Source organism: Leucoraja erinacea, chromosome 13 (assembly GCF_028641065.1).
Source record: "Leucoraja erinacea ecotype New England chromosome 13, Leri_hhj_1, whole genome shotgun sequence".
In the NCBI taxonomy this organism is placed as follows: Eukaryota; Metazoa; Chordata; class Chondrichthyes; order Rajiformes; family Rajidae; genus Leucoraja; species Leucoraja erinaceus.
Window position 1 is genome coordinate 28,006,681 of NC_073389.1, and position 23,062 is coordinate 28,029,742.

Below are 23,062 nucleotides of genomic sequence, written 5' to 3' on the forward strand. Positions count from 1 at the left end.
AACTGTGTTAAGCTTTGCTTTGATTGAACGACACAGCATGGAATAGACCCTTCGACCTACTGAGTCCACACTGACCAGCGATCACCTGTTCACACTAGTTATCCCACTTTCTCATCCACTCCCTACACACTAGGGGCATTTTACAGAGGGCCAATTAACCTAGAAACCCGCACGTTTTTGGGATGTGTGAGGAAACCAGAGTACCCGGAGGAAACCCACGCGAACAGAGGGAGGATGTACAAACTCCAGACACGGACAGGACACAAGGTCAGGATCGAACCTGGGTCTCTGTCACTGTGAGGCAGCACCTCCACCTGCTGTGCCACTGGTACTGCTGCTGCCACTATTGTTGCTATATCATTTTGAACCCTTTAATGTGTTATCCCACCAGAGGATTTTAAACTTACCCTGATAATTTTTTTAAGTTCCCCAAATAATAATTTTTAAATGTTACATAAGTTCATAAGTCATAGGAGCAGAAGTACACCATTCGACCCGTTGAGCCTACTTAACTATTCAATCATGGTTGATCTATTTTTCCCCCTCAACCCCATTCTCCTGCCTTCTCCCCTACAATCTTTGACACCCTTACTACTCAAGAACCTGTCAATATCCACCTTAAAATACTCAATTACTTGGCCTCCACCGCCATCTGTGGCAGAGTCCAAAATTATACATTAATTGAAGATAACCATGGAGTTTGGGTTGATTTTATTAGCTTTTCTAACCTTTCCTTCCTTCTTCAGATTTCTTCACTGCTCCCCATTCGATGACTTCAAGTTGTGGAAGAATCAGGTGGACAATGGGACAAGGAAGGGCGGTGAGCGCCTCAACATCATCACCAGAAGCCTCTTATTGCGAAGAAACAAAGGTCAACTGGACTCCAGTGGCAAGCCTCTTGTGCGTTGGCTTTTATCTTCCCAATTTTGACAAGGATAAACCACCTCAAGAAACAGTTTAGTTTAAAGATACAGCATGGAAACATGCCCTTCAGTTCACCAAGACCATACCGACCATGATCACTCTTTCATGCTAGTTCTGTGTTATCCCACTTTCTCACACATGGGGCAATTTACAGAGGAGTAAATCTCTTTATCACAACTGTCAGCAAGATCTGTTTGATGTATTTAATTTGGGAACGTGGCTAAAGGCATGAATGCTTTTATGCTGCAGGTTAAAGGTAAAAATTAACTGCAGTTTTTTCTTTATTTGTCAAGTTTTCGCAAACTAACCAGATGCAATCTATTTGTTTAAGAAGGAACTGCAGATGCTGGAAAATCGAAGGTAGACAAAAATGCTGGAGAAACTCAGCGGGTGCAATATATTGGTTTCAAGCTTAATGAAAAGCTTCAGCTTTGGAGAGCATATTAAAAGCAGAACAGGAGTAAGATGATTGGCAGCACTGCTGGTAGAGCCGCTGCCTAGCAGCTCGGAGACCCGGGTTCGATCCTAACCTTGGGTGCTGTTCCTGTGGAGTTCTCCCTGTGACCTCATGGGTTTCTTCCGGGTCCTCCCATTTTCTCCCGCATCCCAAAGACTTGCGGGTTTGTAGGTTAATTGGCCTCTGTAAATTTCCCCTCGTGTGTAGGGAGCAGATGAGAAAGTGGGATAACATAGAACTAGTGTTCTATGTGTGTAAACACCTAGTGTAAACAGGTGATCGATGGCCAGTGTGGACTCAGTGGGCTAAAGGCCCTGTTTCCATGCTGTGTCTTTCAATGTAAAAAAACAAGCCTGCTGCACCATTCTGTCAGACTGGCTGATGCAATCAATGGTACTTTATTATCATGTGCACCTAAGTACAGTGACATTCCTTTTATGCATGCAGTTCAATGACAATCATACTGCACAGTAGTAATCATACTAAGTAGAAGAGTGTAAGACTCTCCAGTAATTACAGATGTCTGTCAATGTTTGCCTTGAAAGATTTTTGCCTCTGAGGCAGAGAATTCCAATGAAATGTGACCCTAATAGGGAATAAATTATTCCTCATTGCTGTTGTGAATGGACATCTAATTCTGGCTCCTAGTTGTAGATAACCCACTAAGGGAACCATCCACCCTAATCAGTCTATCTCAAAAACTTGCATTTCAATAAAATCACCTGCAATGCCAAACTCCAGCAAATACAGGCCCAGTTTGTTCCACCTCTCTTCATTTATTGCAGGAAAATGCACTGCTGATCAGTGCAAGTATATCCTGTAATACAGGGGCTAAAACTGTACACAGTGCTTCATGTAGATCCTTGTGTGCACTAGTTAAGGTTTCTCTGCTTTAAAACTCCATGCCCCTTGTCATTAAAAGCTCACAATGTATTTGCCTTCCAGATTCTTTTAGTTTATCTTGGAGATACAGAGCGGAAACAGGCCCTTCAACCCAACGACTCTGAGCTGACCAGCGATCCCCATACACTAACATTATCCTACAAGACACTAGGGACAATTTACAATTTTACCAACATTTATCAAAATTAACCGAAAAACCTGTACGTCTTTGGATTGTGGTAGAAAACTGGATCACCCGGAGAAAACCCACACAGTCACAGAGAAAACATACAAACTCCGTACAGACAGAACTTGTAGTCAGGATCAAACCCAGGTCTCTAGCACTGTCAGGCAGCAACTCTACTGCTTCGCTGTGCTGCCACCTTACCTGCTGCACCAGCATGCTAATCCTTTGTATTTCATCCCAGAAGACCCTCGCCCCCCTCATATATTTATAATCTCTCAATATTTTTTCTAATTTGCAGTTTCATTCTTTCTACAGTGGGTAACCCCTGTTTCCTGTATTCTATCTGCCAGATTCTTTCCCACTCGCCTAACCCATCTCTGGTCTTTGTGCATGCTCTATTGATTCTTCTCACAGCTTCACGACCCTCCATCTCTTGTGCCACTGGCAGATTTGGCTCCAGTGCACCTGGTCCTGTTAATCAAAGTCATTCACATCAAGCACATGCAAACTTCACCTTTTGACATTTGACATGGAGTCATACACCACAGAAGCTGGTCCTTCGGCCCAACATCCATGCTGACCAAGATGTCCCATCTAAACTGGTCCCATTTACCTGCGTTTGGGCCAAATCCCTCGAAACAAAGTACAGTATAGTGCAGGAATGGACCCTTCGGCCCACAATGTTTGTGCTGAACATGATGCCAAGTTAAACTGAGCTCATCTGCCTGTACATGATCGATATTTCTTACATTTCTGTACCTGTCATAAAGTCTCTTAAACACCATTGTTGTATCTGTCTCCACCACAACCCCTAGCAACGCGTTCCAGCCCCCCTAACCTGGGTAAAAGACATGGTGCGTTCACCCTGTCTATTCCCCTCATGATTTTTGTCATGCAGAAAATAGTACGACTCAAGTTTTGGTGAATCTAAATGACGATTAGCCTATCACCATTTTATTTTTTTGTAAGTGCAAGGATTAATTTACACTGCAAAAAAATCTGTTAATTTTGAATCCATATTGTATTGATAGCAGGAAACATAAATAATTGCAAGTTGCAAAGCTCAAGAGAAAGAGTCAAGAAGGTTTTAACGGAACAATGAAATTCTTACTTGCAGCAGCACAACAGATATGTAAACATAGTATTTAGTATATACCATAATAAACCACAAAAAGAAGTTTAATAATTGATGTAATTAGCATGTCTTATTTATTTGTAGGTTGAATTACCTCAAAGATTTAATCGAAGTCATCGACTAAAGTTGTCGGAGGATGAGGAGGCAGTTTACTCTGTCCTGTATGCTCGTTCCAGGTACATTTGAGGAGTTGTGTTTACAGGTACTATCGTAAAATTTAAGAAACGTACATGGATAGGTTTAGAGTGATATGGGCCAAATGCAGACAGGTGGGACTAGTGAAGATGGAACATGGTGGTCGGCATGGGGAAGTTGGGCCGAAGGGCCTGTTTCCACGCTGCATGACACTATGACTAAACAGAACACACTGCCTCTATTTCCATCTTTTGAATGTTTCTTGGATAATGCCATCCATTATCACTGCAAATTTGGTGTGACATCCCATTTACATTTTTGTTTTGGTTGGAGTAAGAGTAAAAATTCTATCATCCCGTCAGGATGAAATTGGCAACTTGGCACAATTGTTTTCTTCAATTTTGAGTTTAAAAAGCAAGTTTAGAAGATGTATTTATTCAGCTTTCCCATCTCCACAATATTGTGATCACCTAAGTAAATGTTGTAACGATTGATTTTGAACCACTTATTTATGGCTGTGGATTAATTTTTAAACACAATTGAAGTGATGAATTGCACATCCAATATCAGTGACGGAAGAAAATAGTGAGCGGTTGCGAAATCTGCTGGGTATTGCCAGCATTGGTGCTGCGGTTGGAAAAGTTGGAATGTTTGATGAGCAAGAAAGTGGAGCTTTAGCTGCCCAAGTGCAAATCATCCCATTACTTTTGTCAACTGCGTCATCGTCAGTGTGATGGCAGACCGATGGACCAAATCTCACCAAATGAAATTGATTTGCTGATCGCATTCTTACTCTCCTTTGTAGCTATTGGATTCCTTCAAGCACAATTACCAATGTAATGCAAGCTGGTCTCGAGGTTTATTCTTGGCTTGCCGAGGCCTACTGGATCTCCCACTGACCATTCTAAATCCCCTAACCATTCCCACACTGACCTTTCTGTACTGGGCCGCCTTCATTGTCAGAGTGAGGCCACACGCATATTGGAGGAACAGCACCTCATATTTTGCTTGGGTAGCTTATACATTTTGAACTGTCGTATTTTATTAATTCCTGTGCTATAACCATAGCACTGCATCATAGTTAAGATTTTCTCTGTGGTCTCACTTAACCCCACTGCACTGCTCTGCAAGAATCACATGCTGAAATAAAAGTCAACGCCATTCTCTGTTTAAAGTCTTTTGTGAAATACAGCCCGTGAATGGCACCCCAGCCTCTGATGCAGATTGTTTGTGGAATTATTTTGTTTTTCTTCCTGTAGGTCAACCTTGCAGTCGTATCTGAAGAGACACGAGGGCAAGGGGCATAAAGCTAATTCATCACACGGTGCAGATAACCCTTTCAACAGAGGTAAGGAAGCAAATATTAATAAACGACATGGATTATTTTCAGCAAAAGTGGAAATGGTGAACTACCGAGTTTAATTGTTTAGAAGTTGGGTTAGTTTGTGCCTTTTTTTGAAGTGGAGCATAAAAGGAAAGTTTGCCTGTTTTCTGAAAATGCTGGAAGGACTCTGCAGGTCAGGCAACATCCGTGGAGTTGTGATGAAGAGTCGTTGATCCGAAACCTTAAAAGTTTACCCTATGGAAAACAAAACAGTTAGAATTTCTCATCAAAGTAAAAACAAAGAGCATAACACAAAGTGCTGGAGCAACTCAACTGGTCAAGCTGCGTCTGTGGAGGGAAAAGTCAGACAGTGTCGGAGTCTGATGAAGGCTCATCTGTCCATTCCCTCCACAGCTGCTGCTTGACACGCTGAGTGCCTCCAGAAGTGAGAAAACAGGTTGGGTAACGTTGCAGAGGAGTTGGGGATTGATGGAGAGGAGAAAGAGAATATCTCACAGGGGTAGAAACCAGAGTTGCTGAGATGATCATGATGTTGACAATGAAGTCTGGATAACAGATGAAGATTGGGGAGAGCAGGAAATAAAGGGAGAGAAAAAACACGATGGCTGACCATCGATCACCTGTTTAAACTAGTTCTATGTTATCCCACATTTGCATTCACTCCCGAACCACTAGGAGCAATTTTACCTACAAACCCGCATGTCTTTGGGACGTGGACACAGGGAGAGCGTGCAAATTCTGTTCAGACAGCACACAAAATCAGGATTGAACCCAGGTCTCTGGCGCTGTCAGGCAGCAGCTCTCCCAGCTGCGCCACTGTGCCACCCTAATACTGAACCTTAAACCAAAAGGAGCATGCTGGAAATGTCAAGCATGTCACATCAGGCAGAGTGTTTACAAAAGGAGAAGCAGAGTTAAAAGTGCTGAACCCTCCAACAGAACTAGCTAGTTCTGATACCAACAGAAAGATTTTTTAATAACTGTGTAATTCCATATTTAAGTTTGCAAAATGCCCAGACAGAGATTTATCTGTGTTGACACTTTCAGAGAAGTGTGTACTTGTACCTCTCAGTCTCGCAGTTCAACAACACTCCCCAGACCTGTGCCATTTCTGGTGTATGTCCTGCCCTGGTTTTACTTCCCAAAATGCCTTACTTTATAAACTTGTCTGAGTTTTAATTGTCATATGAGCCAGTAACGGAACAACAATGCACTTTGCCTTCTGTTTTTATTCAGTAGGTCGAGAGTTTGGTATTGACTCAGTCAGTGACGGTCCTTCCTCTTCCCAGAGAGCTTCACCTAATTCAAGTACTGTGCACATCTTGTCGTCACTGCTCAGACTTCGACAGTGTTGCTGTCATCTCTCTCTGTTAAAGACGGTAAGACATTATTACCCTCAGTTCCCTGACCATTGGATCAAATACATAATATATTTGTAAAATACAAAATATTTGTAAAATACATAATATATTTGTAAAATACCAAATATTCTTGGTGCAAACATTTGAGGTCAAATTACACAATAACATTATTTGTAACCTAGCAAAGGGTGACTTTAGAGGAAACCAATTAAAGGTTAGAATTTATGGTAGAAGACTGTGTGGAATTAATTCCTGTCTAATGTTACAAATATTCTTCATGCAGACATTTGAGGTTAACTTGCAAACTAAGATAAATTGTAACTTTGTAAAGGACGTAATTGGAGAAAACTAATTAAAGGTCAGAATTTATGGTAGAAATCAGTGGATTTCCTTCTGTAAAATTCCTCATATTTTTGGTGCATACATTTGACGTTAGATTACACAAGATTATTTGTAACATCGCGACAAAAGTATGTGGAGGAAGCCAATACAAGGTAGAAATGTGGAAATCATGAACATTCTTGATGTAAAAAATAGAGGTTAAATTGGTCAACAAGATTATTTGTAACGTTTCAACAAATGTTAGTGGAGGAAGCCAATAACAGTTTAGAAATCAAGGTAGAAATCAGTGAGCAAGAACTGTGATGGAAGATAGGAAAGAATATCCCATTTGATAATGGGCCATTATTTTCTCCCCATATCCCTGATTCCGTTAGCCCCAAGAGCTATATATCTTAGGCGATTTTTCACACACACACACCTTCCTTCACCAGCCCATTATGCAGGAGTGGGACAGGGCAAGTGGGAGTTATGAATACTTAATCAACTATTTTAGATATGTTTTAAATATTGACGGTCTTCCACTGCAGGCTCTTAGTCGAACTGAGATGGAACCTGAAGGTATCAGCCTCTCGCTGGAGGAGCAGCTGAATGCGTTATCATTGTCAGAGGTCACAGCCACTGATAACAAGACAACAGTTACCCTAAATGGAACCAGCTTCGAAGCAGATCTGTTTGCGAGCACTAGGCAGAGCACCAAGGTATATCAGATGTGTTTTTTGAATTGCTTGCAGGAAGGAAGATGTCACTGGCAATGTCCTCCATTTATCGCCCATCTCTGTCATAGTCATACAACATGACTTAAGCCCTTTGATCCAACTTGCCCACGTCGGCCAACATTCCCCATCTACACTAGTCCCACCTGCCTGCGTACGGCCCATATCCCTCTAAACCTATCCTATCCATGTAACCGTCCTGAAGAAGGTGCCACAACCTTTAACTGCTTCAGTCCTTTTGATGTAGAAATGGTTAATTAAGGAGCTTCAGATTTAGACACTGCAGTTATGAAACAAGTTATATATTTCTAATGGTGTATGGCACGATGGTGATGGTTCTAGAATGTTGGACGGAGATGCAAGGAACTCCCAATGCAGGTTTACAAAAAAGGACACACGGGTTGGGCAGCATCATTGAAGAACATGGAAGTCTGAAGAAGGGTTCCAACCTGATATACATCCTATTCACATTCTACAGAGATGCTCTTTCACGCTGAGTTACTCCAGCACTTTGTATCTGATCTAGACTCTTAAATCGCTGTGTTCCTGAATGAAAGAAAGACCATATCATTGATTGTGAAATACTTTATGCCTCCCATTCATTTTGCTTCAATACTGGTTGTTAAATCATTGTATATTCAATAATCTCAAAGTGCCTTGCATTTCACAAACTCTTGAAGACACTGTCACACCGCTGACCATTGCAATCCGTCATAAAATTAAATGGATGATCAGGTTAGAGGAAGGGATGTTGAACCAGACTTTAGGAATGCTTTTTACGCCAGTCCCTATCTCTGCCCAACAGTACATAAGCCATCTTCAAATAGTTATGTGCACCATATAGACACAAAATGCTGGAGTTACTCAGCGTAGCATCTCTGGAGTGAAGGAATAGGTGACATTTTGGGTCGAGACCTTTCTTCGGACCCTTCATAGATCTAGTCTGACCTACTGAGTTCTCCAGCACTTTATGTTTTGCTCTTAAAATAAATTTGTGGTCCGCTGAAGAAACTACACGATCGACCATCTGGAAGTGCAAGTTTTGCTGTACACTTCATACAGTAGAGCACATCATAATACACCCCGAGTGAATTAATGGGATTAGATTTTTTTAAATCTGTTGTCTAGAAACATTGAAACATGGAAAATAAGTGCAGGAGTAGGCCATTCGGCCCTTCGAGCCTGCACCGCCATTCAATATGATTCATGGCTGATCATCCAACTCAGTATCCCGTACCTGCCTCCTCTCCATACCCTCTGATCCCTTTAGCCACAAGGGCCACATCTAACTCCCTCTTAAATATAGCCAATGAACTGGCCTCAAATGTGGCAGAGAGTTCCAGAGATTCACCACTCTCTGTGTGAAAAATGTTTTTTCTCATCTCGGTCTAGAATGAATCAATACCCACCCTATGTACCTTATGTCAGCTTTATTGTATGAAACGTTCATAAATGCGGCGGCGCAGATGACGTTTACAATTATCCATAGTGTTTATGGGTGTGTGTTTTCAATAGCTACTGTTTCCAACTCCGACCAGATGTCACATTAGTTCATATTTACATATAAATAAAAGTATTCTCCAATACCGTGCTAAAACTGAAGGAAACGGAATAGATTCATAGCAAAGATAGACACAAAAAGCTGGAGTAACTCAGTGGGTCAGACAGCGTCTCTGGAGAAAAGGATGTGGTGACGTTTCAGGTCGAGATCTTCTCTCCAGAGATGCAATCTGTTTGGCTGAGTTACTCCATATTTTGTGTGTCTATATTCAGTTCAAACCAGCATTTGCATTTCCTTCCTACATATAGATTCATAGCAACTTGTTTCAGCAACTTTTTCAGCACTTGAAAGTTTGGCATATAGTTTGGACAATGGTAGAGTTGCTGTCTTACAGCACCAGTAACCTGGGTTCTATCCTGACTATGATTGCTGTTGCTGGAGTAACTCAGCGGGACAGGCAGCGACTCTGGAGAGAAGGAATGGGTGAAGTTTCGGGTTGACCCTTCTTCAGACGGAACTAAAGTCTCGTCGGTGAGAGTACTTGTGATTGGCTGAAGAAGGCTCTCAACCCAAAACGTCACCCATTCCTTCTCTCCAGAGATGCTGCCTATCCCGCTGACTTACCCCAGCTTTTTGTGTCTATCTTCAATTTTAGAGTTAAATAAAAAAATAGAGTGCTGGAGGAACTCAGCGGGCTAGGCGGCTTTGTGGCGGGAATGGATTAGGAGTTGTTTCGGGCCACGGTTCTTCTTCAATAGGAAGGAACTGCAGATGCAGTTGTCTTTGCAAAACGGCAAATGATTCTGGGAATGGCAAGTTGAGAGAGAGATATGAGAGAGAGAGAGAGAGAGGGAGAGAGAGAGAGAGAGAGAGAGAGAGAGAGAGAGAGAGATGGGGAGTAGGAGAGAGAGCGCGCACGAGAGAGGGAGGGAGGGAGAGAGCGAGAGACAGAGATACAGCGAGAGAGAGAGAGAGAGAAAGGGAGGGGAGGGGAGAGAGAGAGAGAGAGAAAAAGAAAGAACGAGACATAGAGAGATTCCGGCCTATTAACCCCAAGCACTGTGGTAGATCAACGCTTACAAAAATAATCATCCAGATCTTGAAATTTAAAATACTAATAGATTTAATCTGCTATAATTTTTAGAGGTACATTATGACTTTTTATATATCCTTGCATTTTTTAAGCAGCAAGATCTTAAGTCAATTTCACTGGGTTATTACTTTTCCATTGGCAAGTGGTATGTTAATGAAACTGGAAGTCGGGTTGAGCATTCCAAGATGGCGGCCATTACGCTCCGTTACGTACTACACGTTGGATTACGCAGAAGTGGAGTATCTTGCTCCGCTCTATGATCCTTGGTTGAAACTATGTTATGTGCTATTGTAAGATTGGGTTAGGGAACTGTCATGCAATGTATTTTGCAGCCCGTATCGGTAATTGGCTTGTAGGGGTTGCCTCCCCCAAGTAATGTCACGCCCTTCGTTTGGAAGGGTATAAGAGGGTGGGTAATTCTTTGTGGTGAGTCGGTTGATTGTGACTTCTGTTCTGTTTGCACGTGATATTGTTGTCTTGCGTGGGTGGATCAGCAACCGTCCCTGCTGTTTGTTCTTCAATAAAGTAAGGTGTTGGAACCCAGAGTTTGACTTAGTGTTTGACTAAACCAGACTAGGGGGGTAGAACCGGAATTAACATTTCCAGGCCCCAGGTTATCTGATGTGATTTATCACCAGTGAACCGATGCAAAGCAAACTTGACTTTTTTTAACCTGTCCCTTTTTTTTTTCAGATCACTGCACTATTAGAGGAATTAAAAGTAATAAGGAGCAGTCCAGAACCCCAGAAAAGGTAAATTTTCAGGAATTAATTTAACTGATGGGAAGATGGTTTCTGTAGGTATAATGAAGGCTGACTGTTTTATATGGCACAGGAGGCCGTTTGGCTCTTTAGCTCCCGGCAGAGCAATCCTATCCATTCCAATTACCCTCTTATTTTCCTGTACACCTGCAGCTTATTCCCTATTGTGTACTTGTTAGCTTCCCTTAGATTAAACATGAAACAGGCTGGTACAATAACAACATCTATAAGGCATGTGGACAGGTCCATGGATAGCAAAGGTTTAGAGGAATATATGGGCAAAACGTGGGTAAGTGGGACTAGTGTAGATGGGCCAACTTGGTCGGTGTGGTCAAGTTGGGCCAAAGGCCCTATGCCGATGCTGTATGATTCTATAACTGTACAGCACAGGGATAGGTCTTTCAGCCCACAATATCTGTGCAGAACAAGATGCCAAATTAACTAAACTTTTCTGCCTGCATGTGATCCTCATCCCTGCATATCTATGTGCCTATCTGATAACCTCTCAAACGCCACTATCATAATTGCTTCCATCACCATCCCTTGCAGGCACCCACCACTCTGTAAATAGAAAAACTAGATTATTTTGTTATTTAGTGATACAGGTGACCCTCCACATTACAGAAAGGTTGATTTCCAAGCAAACCTTCGTATTATGAGTCTCTACAATGTGTAATCCTATTTCCCAGTGAAACCCAGGGTGTATTTTTCTCTCAATAGTAATGATGGTGCCATAGCTGCAGTATTATGTCAGGGGGCCACTTAAGGGGTTGATTGTCAGTTTCCAAAACAAATGTCCAGCAGCTACACTTGGAGGGAAACGCGACTGCTGAGAAAAAAACAAACTGAAAGCTGGAAGGTGATGGTTTGGGTTGACAGGAATTCACAAATTCCACATTCCTTACTTATCTGACCTTCAGACTGCAACAGAGAGTTGCGATATCTCAGCAGAGTGCCAGTAGGAAGAAAGTATTCAGCCAGCCTATACAAAATATTACAGTACTATAATTCAGCATTCTTTCTTTGGCACTGACATTCCCAGGACATAAAGTTTTCTTTGTGAAATGGTCTTTCAAATTCGTAGTCAGTGATCGATATTTCCCTGTCTGATTATGGTGGAATTGGCATGGAGTTGTGTGGCTATGTTTAGAGATACAATGGAAACAGGCCCTTTGGCCCACCAAGTCCACGCTGATCATCGATCACCCGTGCACTGGTTCTATGTGATCTCAGTTTTGCATCCTATACACTAGAGGCAATGTACAGAAGCCAATTATCCATCAAATAGCCTGCACGTCTTTGGGACTTGGGAGGAAACCAGAGCACCTGGAGAAAACCCACGGTGTCACAGGGCGAACATAGAAAGCACCCGAGGTCAGGATCAAACCCAGGCCTCTGACTCTGTGAGACAGCAGCTCTACTGCTGCATCACTGTGCCGCCCTATCCGTATACTAGATGTACATCTAGTGCTATCCCTCATACTGTACCAATTTCCACAATGGACAAATAAATTGACTGAAGCTGTGATTTGACCTATTTTTGTCACAGTTAACTGTCATTGTCCACTTTCCCCACCCCTCCGCAGTGTGATCATTTCCCAGTGGACCAGTATGCTGCACGTGGTGGCTGCTCACTTGGATCGAATCAAACTAAGCCACGTTACTCTGGATGGTACCGTGACTCCGAAACGTCGTATGGACATGGTGGAAGAATTCAACACTAATCCCAAAGGACCTCAGGTACCAGCTGGCTGCTGCTTTGAGATTGTTGGAGGGGAAAGAATTACAGATACACTACTTGGGTTCTGTTTGCTTTCCAGTTGACCTTTCTGAAGGGTGCTGATGGTTGGTTGTGCTGTGTTGATGACAGTCTCCATGGAGGTTATGCGGGACTTTGCTTAGTCACATACACCGCCCCTTTAACTCCAGGCAAATGGTCTTCCAACATTTGTGTAACACTCGGGTAGCACGATGGTGCAACTAAAAGAGCCGCCGTCTCAAAGCGCCAGTGACCCGGGCTCGGTTCTGACCTCAGGCACTGTCTGGTTCAATGGTTCTTTTAGTATAGTGTACAAAGATACAGTGAAATTTTCTTTTGCATACAGATCAGTAAGATTATTGCCATACATGAACACAATCCCCGATTACAGTGCACCCAATAATTGGGATAAAGACCTATCATTTAGTTGTTTTCCTCTGTACTCCACAATTTGAAATTTGTAATAGAAAAAAATCACATGTGGTTAAAGTGCACATTGTCAGATTTTATTAAAGGGTATTTTTTATACATTTTGATTTCACCATGTAGAAATTACAGCTGTGTTTATACATAGTCCCCCCCATTCAGGGCACCATAATGTTTGGGACACATGGCTTCACAGGTGTTTGTAATTGCTCAGATGTGTTTAATTGCCTCCTTAATTGCTCTCAGCACCGAGTCATTCCTCCAGTCTTTCCATCATCTTTGGAAACTGTTATTGCTGTTTATCAACTTGAGGACGAAAGTTGTGCCAATAAAAGTCAAAGAAGCCATTATGAGACTGAGAAACAAGAATAAAATGGTTAGAGACATCAGCCAAGCCTTAGGCTTACCAAAATCAACTGTTTGGAGCATCATTAAGAAGAGAGCACTAGTGAGCTTACTAATCGCAAAGGGACTGGCAGGCCAAGGAAGACCTCCACAGCTGATGACAGAAGAATTCTGTCGATAATAAAGAAAAATCCCCAAACACCTGTCCGACAGATCAGAAACACTCTTCAGGAGTCCGGTGTGGATTTGTCAATGACCACTGTCCGCAGAAGACTTCATGAACAGAAATACAGAGGCTACACTGCAAGATACAAACCACTGGTTAGCTGCAAAAATAGGATGGTCCGGTTACAGTTTGCCAAGAAGTACTTAAAAGAGCAACCACAATTCTGGAAAAAGGTCTTGTGGACAGATGAGACGAAGATTAACGGCGCGAGCAAAATATGGAGGCGAGAAGGAACTGCCCAAGTTCCAAAGCGTACCACCTCATCTGTAAAATACGGTGGTGGGGGTGTTATGGCCTGGGCATGTATGGCTGCTGAAGGTACTGACTCACTTATCTTCATTGATGATAAAACTATTGATGGTAGGAGCAATATGAATTCTAAAGTGTATAGACACATCCTATCTGCTCAAGTTCAAATAAATACCTCAAAACTCATTGGCCCGCGGTTCATTCTACAGCAAGCAATGATCCCAAACATGCTGCTAAAGCAACAAAGTAGTTTTTCAAAGCTAAAAAAGCCTTTAAGCTGAAGAGAAAATTGAAGGGGACTAGCCCCCAAAACAAGCATAAGCTAAAGATGGCTGCAATACAGGCCTGGCAGAGCATCACCAGAGAAGACACTCAGCAACTGGTGATGTCCATGAATCGCAGACTTCAAGAAGTCATTGCATGCAAAGGATATGCAACAAAATACTAAACATGACTACTTTCATTTACATTCTTTGCTGTGTCCTAAACATTATGGTGCCTTGAAATGGGGAGACTATGTATAAACACAGCTGTAATTTCTACATGGTGAAACCAAAATGTATAAAAATGACCTTTATTAAAATCTGACAATGTGCACTTTAACCACATGTATTTTTTTTCTATTACAAATCTCAAATTGTGAAGTACAGAGGCAAATAAATAAACGATGGGTCTTTGTCTCAAACATTATGGAAGGCACTGTAAGCATTGAATGTATAGAAACAGCCCACTGAATCCATATGCAAGAGTCGCCAGGTTTTCACGGCATTTTCATAGTCCCAGTTGCTGCTGGCCATGAAAGCCTGCTATAGCTGTCGCCTCCATCCGGACAGCCGGTGAACCTCGCCTCGTCCCTGTCCTCTCCCTGCTTTCAGTCTTCATACAATGGGGTGCCTCCTGCAGTTGACCCTGAGGGCACGGAAGGTATGACCCCCGGTTCCCCTTGTGCAACGTCCGCTGCCGTTGCCGAAGCTGAACCTCTAGTTTCCGGTTTTTGGGAGTATACCTCTTTAACTTTCCCCCAGTTTGTAGGAGAATTGAGGGTTGATAAGAACATGGGGGGGGGAAAGATAGGACGAATGCAGGAGTCCTGTAAATGAGCCGTAGATTATGACTGGTGCGGACTCTGGAGACCAAAGAATCTGTTTCTTTGCTGGATCTCCACTCATGCAGAGGGTGGTGGAAATATGAAACGAGCTACTCGAGGAAGTGGTTGAGGCAGGTACAATAATTACATTAAAACACAATTAGACTGTTACATGGAAAGAAAAGGATACAGGCCAAAAGCTGGCAAATGGGACTAACTTAGATGGGGCAACTTGGTCTGAATGGGTGAGTTGGACCGAAGGACCTGTTTATGTACTGCATGACTCTGCAGCTTGCAAATAATTGATAGTCGGATGAAAAGAATCTGTAATGAGGAACTGGGAACTGGCAGAGCACTGAAATTAACTCTTAGAATAGTGGCCCTGATGTATAAGGAATGATTTGGTCTCCATTGCTGTAATGAAAGGAGATCTCATTGTCATGTACAACAATTCTGACGGGGCTAGACAGCCTGGATGAGAATATTTATCATGGTTTAGAGACCACAGCTTAGGTACAGGATAAGATAAGTATTTGTGACTAAGATCAAGGGACAATTCTTCACTGACATGAACTGTGAAATCCCTTATTCCTGCTTTATATAGTGCATAGAACAGTACAGCACAGGAACAGGCCCCTTGGCCCATGATGTCTATGCCAAACATGATGCCAAATCTTATCTGCTTCTTTCCCCTTGGGACCAAACATAACCTGTCTTTTCCCCTGCGACCAAACTATTTCATGAACTTTTATCTATAGGATGTGCACAGTGAATTAGACAACATATTCTACGGAGGATTGTACTTTAAGGTTTAAAATTAGGAATTTGAGCTATTATAATGATGCTTAAGATTTTTGGTGTATAAATTCACTCTAACTTTGAAGGCGACTGATTTTAAGTAAAGTCACTTGCACAAGCACTGTTTGTTTAACTGACCCCCATATTTAATCTGGTTTATCAGTAATGTGTAGTTTCTGAAACCAAGATATGCTTTCTGTCTTATAGGTTATGTTGGTCTCTCTTTGCGCTGGTGGTGTGGGTTTGAATCTCATTGGAGGCAATAACCTCTTCCTGTTAGATATGCACTGGTAAGATTAAAGATCAGCAGTCATGCAGTGAGCTACTATAAAACAGTTTTTATGGATGCGGATATTGATTATTGTTATCTTTTCTCTGAGCCGCTAAATTATTGTGAACATCGTCTTGCCGTGATTTTGTCCAATTAACTTTTTGCTCTTTAAATACTCACTTGTTTTCACGCTCCTCTCCTTTCTTTGATGTGAATGGAGTCAGGTCAGTATCAATATATCATAAGACAAAACCTGGCAAAAGTCAACTGGGAGTAGGTACTTGCAGGGAAGTCTACATCTGACAAGTGGGAGTTATTCAAAAGTGGGATAGTGAAAGCTTGGGGCCATTGTATTCCTGCAAGGGAGAAACCCAAGAAACTCTCGATGTCAAGGGTTGGATAAAAGGGAAAAAATGCACATTCGGGATTTTGGATTATTATTGTTACGTGTACTGATTTACAGTGAAAATTATTTTGTGTTCTAACCAGGGTGCATTCATGAATTTAACTTGTTTTCAGGAACCCAGCACTGGAGGAGCAAGCATCAGATCGAATTTACCGTGTTGGACAACGCAAAGCTGTGACCGTGCACAGGTAATTGAAATATCAAACTAGATGTCCTTTGTTTCCTTATAACAATTATAAGAGAAGTATGGTAAAAACACATTTTTAATTTGTTGATCTATAAGATCACCCCTTCAGCCTCCTGTACTCCGGGGAATAACGTTCAAGCCTGCCCAACCTTTTTCTATAGCTCAGGACCTCGAGTCCTAGAGGTACATCTTGCAATCGTGATGTCCCAGTGATGGACAGTGCGTGTTTTGGCTGACATTCAAACAGGCTACATTGGCATGGAGATCACTGAGTATCTTGAAATAACACAAAGTGCTGGAGTATCTCAACGGGTCAGGCAGCATCTCCGGAGAACATGGATAGTTGACGTTTTGGCTTGAATATCTGAAGATGGGTCTCAACCCAAATGGTCACCTATCCATGTTCTCCAGAGATGCTTCCTGGCCTGCTCAATTACTACAGCACCTTGTCCTATTATGTATTAGCCAGCATGTGCGGTATTTGTTTCTAATGAGCATCTTGATGTGTAATGGATAAAGAAGGAGCAACTGAGAGAAGGGTGGGGATTCAAGAGCAGCAGAATCCTATTAAATCACTGATGCTTCAGGCATAATGAAAGAGGAGGAGGTGTTTTAATATATAGGCTGGAAGCATAGATATAGGTCAGAAAGGTAATTAATTTGAATGCGATCAAATTTTCGAGCCTGACCAAAAGTACGTCACCATAATTCTATTAAAAAATCACCAACTCAACTAGAGTGGGAGCTTGCTGGATAAAGAATAGACTCAAAGGGCTGAATGGCCTAACACTGATCCTATCATTATGTAACTATGTTCACAACAAGGACATGCATGCGGAAGTGCCCAAGACCAAACTGTTCGATTCCTGCCCACATAAAAGGGGAAAGAAATGTGACAAAGGCTAAATCAAGCAGCAAGAAGTATACATTCAGTTTTTGGCAGTTCTGCCCGTGAAACATTTAGAAACAGCCTAATTTAAAACACGACACATTTTTAAATATGTTTTTGGACTTAAAAAACACTTAAAGTGACCATATTCATTGGCCTTATCAATCTGAAGCTGGGATGTGTCACCTATCCATGTTCTCCAGATATGCTGCATGGTCCACAGAGTTACTCCAGCACTTTGTATATTTGTTGGATATAAACCAGCACCTGCAGTACCTTGTTATATATTATGTTTGAACAGTATTAAGGGGACAGATCTACACTTACCAAGTTGAATAGCTGTGGTTTGAAAACATACAGAGGTGTAAATGCAGGGACCTGAGATAAATCTAAAGCATAGCCTAATGGGAACGAAATTGCAAAAGGCAAAATGAAACAAAACTTAAGAAAATTAACACACCCATGGAAGAAAGTTAGTCAGGAGCAATGTCCTTTTTGAAACCCATGGATTGGAGGGGATGGACAGGCAGCGTTTCTGGTCGGGACATGTCTGAAGGGTCCCGACCCAAAATATCACCTGTCCATTCCCTCCACAGATGCTGCCTGACCCACTGAGTTCCTCCAGCACTTTATGTTTTTCACTATATCACAAGGATTTGACCATCTCTAATAGCAATGCAGGAGACCACAACATATATATGCAGATGGTAAGATAGTATGGCTGGAGTTTAGAAGGATGAGTGGAGACCTCATTCAAATCTACCGAATAATGAAAAGCCTGGATGTGGAAAGGATGTTTCCACTAATGGGAGAGTCTAGGACCAACGGTGAATATATAAACTAGACTCGTACTATCCTGGAGCACAGGAATCTAAGAAGCGAGTTGATTGTTGAGGAGATGTTGAAATATTGCTAGGCTGGACCAATGTTCCACTCATCTGGGGAATTAAGACATGGGGGAAAAAAGCCATAAAACTAGCCAAGGTCCTCAGGAAGCAGTTACAACTGCAGATGTTGGAAACCAAGGCTGTTGGAAACACTCAGCAGGTCAGGCACCATCTGTGGAGAGAGAAACAATTAGCATTTCACATCAAAGTGTCTGTGTTACAACTTCAGGAGATACTTTTATGAACAAACAGGTTGAAGTGTGGAATTTATTCCCATAAATGCAATTAACATTTGATTTAATCTTAAATCTGCAAATGTTAGATTTTTTTGCATGCTGAGGATAATTAACTTTGAAGGATGACAGGAATACAGAATAGGAACAGTTTTATTGACTGGCTGATATAACAGGTATATGGAACTAAATCAACTATTTTCTATCTGCCTTTATAGAAAGCAGTATAGTACCTGCATTCAGTTTCTCAATGAAAATATTGATCGATTTCATGTGGAATACTTCCTTTGATGTGTCATTTCTTGGGGGAAAAACATAAGTATTTCAGGTCAAACTCATTTGTCAAACTATAGATAGTGAAAATACAGCATCCTAACTGGGTCAGGCTGTCCTTGAATAACTCGTGTCACACTAGCTTCAAATGTATCTGATTGGTGATTGTAGCTGAACTTGTTTTCTCCAGCTATTGAAATATCCATGGTAAATGTTGTATATAAATAAATTAAATTGGCAATTGCAGCATTATGCATTTATAAAGAATTGGTGCTATTCCCTCTAGGTTTGTGTGCAAAGGAACAATCGAGGACAAAATCTTTGAACTTCAGGAGAAGAAAAAGGAACTGGCGAAGAAAGTGCTGTCAGGGACTGGAGAAATGTTTACCAAGCTTACTCTAGCCGACCTTCGAATCCTATTCGGTGTTTGAATCAGAGTTAAAGAAGGTGTTAAAAAAACCCATAAATTGCTGGAGTAACTCGGCGATTCAGGCAGCATCTCCGGAGAACACGGATGGGTGGCGTTTTGGTTTAGGACCCATCTTCAGACCCCTATCCATGTTTTCTAGGATGCTGCTGTCTGACTCGCCGAGTTGCTCCAGCACTTTGTGTCTTTTTTGTAAACCAGCATTTGCAATTCCTTGCCTCTCAAAGGATTAGATCAACGTGCAAAAAATGTTCAGAAAACTACGGAATGTCTAAAACATCGAAGTGGAAGATAGTATATAATTATGTTGGCATACAAAGATTACGTCCTTGATTCAATTATGTTTGATGTATACATTTATTTCATTTGGTTAGAATTTGCTTTCATAATCAAAAGATAAAGCAGTGAATGCATCACTAAAGTTATGTTGTCTTATCTGCGAACTACTTGGCTTTCACAACTTGATTTTATTTTTCATCTTTTTAAGATTAAGGCCGCTTATCTACTCATTATATTTGCACTCAAAAAGAATTGGTGAATCATGGATTGTTAATGTGTGGAGGGGAGATACAAAGCAGCTCAAAATTGCAATGCGAATCATCTTTGCTCAATGTGTGGTACATTAGACCTACATTGTGAAAGAATTAGTACAAAGTCACATTTCAGGCTTGTTGAACAAACGTTGAAACTTGATTCGTTGCATGTTTTTTGGGGAAAAGTAGAAACAAGGAACTGTGTTACAAGGAACTACTTTACACGAAAGGACACAAAGTGCTGGAGTAACTTAGCGGGTCAGGCAGCAACCATGCGGAACATGGATAGGTGACGTTTTGGGTGTGAAGAAGGGTCCCGACCTGAAACGTTGCCTATCCATGTTCTCCAGAGAAGCTGCCTAACCCATAAGTTATGCCAGCACTTGGTGTTTTTTTTTTACTTCAATTCCTTGGGCTACATACCCTAAAATTGACTGTTTCTTATATTTTTTTGTCCCCAATTTATAGCCATGCCTAAACTGTAAAATTCAAACATAATGCACAGTTAAATATTTAGTTTACATTAATTTCATAACTTTTCACTGGAAGATCTCATTGCAAATCTTGGCGCCACTCCACCGAATCATCTGTCTGGAACTGCGGGAAAGCATTTGTCTACCCATACCATCACAGCAGAAAACTTTTTTGTACGCAGTGAAGGAACAGAATCAGCTGTGGCAAAAATCAGCTGAGATTCCATTCAAAAATGGTCTAATGAGATGATTACCGCGCAATCTGTTGAATTATGCAGTATTTTTAGTTTGCGGAAAAAATCTGCATTAGTGGTTGGTAATGTTTATTACTTAATCTATGTTAGTAAATTTCATACAGGTCAACATTATTATAGATAAACCTTGTAGTTAGATACAATCTAAATAAATATTTTGAGAAAACTTGTTGTTTTATGGTAAAATTCAATGTTCAATTGTTATGAAGGGAATGATTATAAATCATTTGCAACAAAACGGAAACTTCTATCCAAAAAGGTAAATAATTATTGTTAATTCAAATCTCTACAGTTGGAGCAGCTGGCAACACCTAAATCTGAAAAGAAATAGAATTCCTTAAAGTCATGCCAATATTAAACAAAAGTTAAGTATCTACATGTGATGCAGGGAGTTTGTAGGTTTATCCTATATGGAGTCATCTGAGCCTACTCAGACAAGGGTCTCATTGATTCCCATCTGCCCTATAATAATTCAGCAAGACCAAGCGTAGACACGGCGACCGTTTCGCCAAACAATTCCACTCGGTCCGCCAAGGCCTGCTGAATCTCCTGGCTGCTAACCATTTTAACTCCCCTTCCCATTCTGGCCTTTCTCTCCAGTGCTTCTTCCATTACCAGAGTGAGGTCACATCCACAATGGAGGAACAGAATCTCGTATTTCACTTGGGTAGCTTACAACTCAACGGCATGAATGTTGAATTCTCCAATTTTATGTAACTAACCTATAAACACTCCTGCCCCCCCTTTTTTTTTAACCCTCTTCCCTGTGCCCCACCCATTTCTTCTTTTCCTCCAACCCCTTCCACCTATATTCCTTCCTCTGGATTCACATTTGCACATCTTTTATCCTTATTTCACACATTTTGTCTTTACATCTCTGGTCTTTGTCCAACAATCTGCCAATCGCCCCCTTTCCTGACCTGTTATCCACCTATTACTTACCATGCTTTGTCCCACCCCACCTCTCTTTTCCAGCTTTCTCCCCCTCACACCCATCAACGCCAGGCAGTCTAATATTTGATAAGGTCCCACATAGGAGATTAGTGGGCAAAGTTAGGGCACATGGTATTGGGGGTAGAGTGCTGACATGGATAGAAAATTGGTTGGCAGACAAGAAACAAAGAGTAGGGATTAACGGGTCCCTTTCAGAATGGCAGGCAGTGACTAGTGGGGTACTGCAATACATCAATGATTTAGATGAAGGGATTCAAAGTAACATTAGCAAATTTGCAGATGACACAAAGCTGGGTGGCAGTGTGAACTGTGAGGTGGATGCTATGAGAATGCAGGGTGACTTGGACAGGTTGGGTGAGAGGGCAGATGCATGGCAGATGCCGTTTAATGTGGATGAGTGTGAGGTTATCCACTTTGCTATCAAAAACAGAAAGGCAGATTACTACCTATATGGTGTCAAATTGGGAAAAGGGGAAGTACAACGGGATCTGGGGGTCCTTGTTCATCAGTCAATGAAAGTAAGCATGCAGGTACAGCAGGCAGTGAAGAAAACGAATGGCATGTTGGCCTTTATAACAACCATTTAGTATAGGAACAAAGAGGTCCTTCTGCAGTTCTATAGGGCCCTAGTGAGACCACACCTGGAATATTGTGTGCAGTTTTGGCCCCCTAATTTGAGGAAGGACGTTCTTGCTATTGAGGTGAGTGCAGCGTAGGTTTACAAGGTTAATTCCCGGGATGGCGGGACTCATATGCTGAGAGAATGGAGCGGCTGGATTGTATACTCTGGAGTTGAGAAGGATGAGAGGGAATCTTATTGAAACATATAAGATTATTAAGGGTTTGGACACGCTAGAGGCAGGAAATATGTTCCCGATGTTGGGGTAGTCCAGAACCAGGGACCACAGTTTAAGAATAGGGCGTAAGCCATTTAGAACTGGGACGAGGAAAAACTTTTTTTCATAGGGAGTTGTGAGTTTGTGGAATTCTCTGCCTCAGAGGGGGGAGGAGGCTGGTTCTCTGGATACTTTCAAGAGAGAGCTAGATAGGGCTCTTAAAGATAGGGGATATGGGGAGAAGGCTGGAATGGGGTACTGATTGGGGATGATCAGCCATGATCACATTGAATGGCGGTGCTGGCTCGAAGGGGCGAATGGTCTACTCCTACAACTATTGTCTATATAAGATGGATCCTGACCCAAAATAGTTGATGTAAAATATGATGCCCAATCAATTGAAAACATGTATTTGGCTGTACAAGCATCCCAGGAAAGGTTATAGCCAAACGCATGAAAAAGCATTCTAGTACTGCAAGCAGTCCAGTTCTAATAGAGTAGAAATGTTACATTAAATTCTCTTTATTTCCCAGACCTTCAGAATAACCAGTAATGAACTATTCAAATTGATGTAATGCATGGTGCCAAATCGATTGGAAATGTTTATTTGGTGGTACAACGTTCCTCGGAAAAGTTATTCAAAGGTATTTTATTGGTCACATTCACATACACCTAGGTGTAGTGAAGTGAAATGCTCCTTGCCATTTTGCAGC

The 23,062-nt window shown here is 41.7% G+C and overlaps 1 protein-coding gene across 1 annotated transcript in view; it reads left to right on the forward strand.

The window, feature by feature from the left end:
• ttf2 (transcription termination factor, RNA polymerase II) overlaps positions 1–20,504 on the forward strand; it is a 47,061-nt gene extending 26,557 nt beyond the window's left edge. The window contains 10 exon segments of the mRNA XM_055644681.1: positions 747–900; positions 3,670–3,761; positions 4,980–5,068; positions 6,302–6,444; positions 7,296–7,466; positions 10,769–10,827; positions 12,423–12,576; positions 15,934–16,016; positions 16,517–16,591; positions 19,159–20,504. Coding sequence (XP_055500656.1) covers positions 747–900; positions 3,670–3,761; positions 4,980–5,068; positions 6,302–6,444; positions 7,296–7,466; positions 10,769–10,827; positions 12,423–12,576; positions 15,934–16,016; positions 16,517–16,591; positions 19,159–19,303 — 1,165 coding nt within the window. The 3' untranslated portion in view covers positions 19,304–20,504.
• Positions 20,505–23,062: the final 2,558 nt, after the last annotated feature.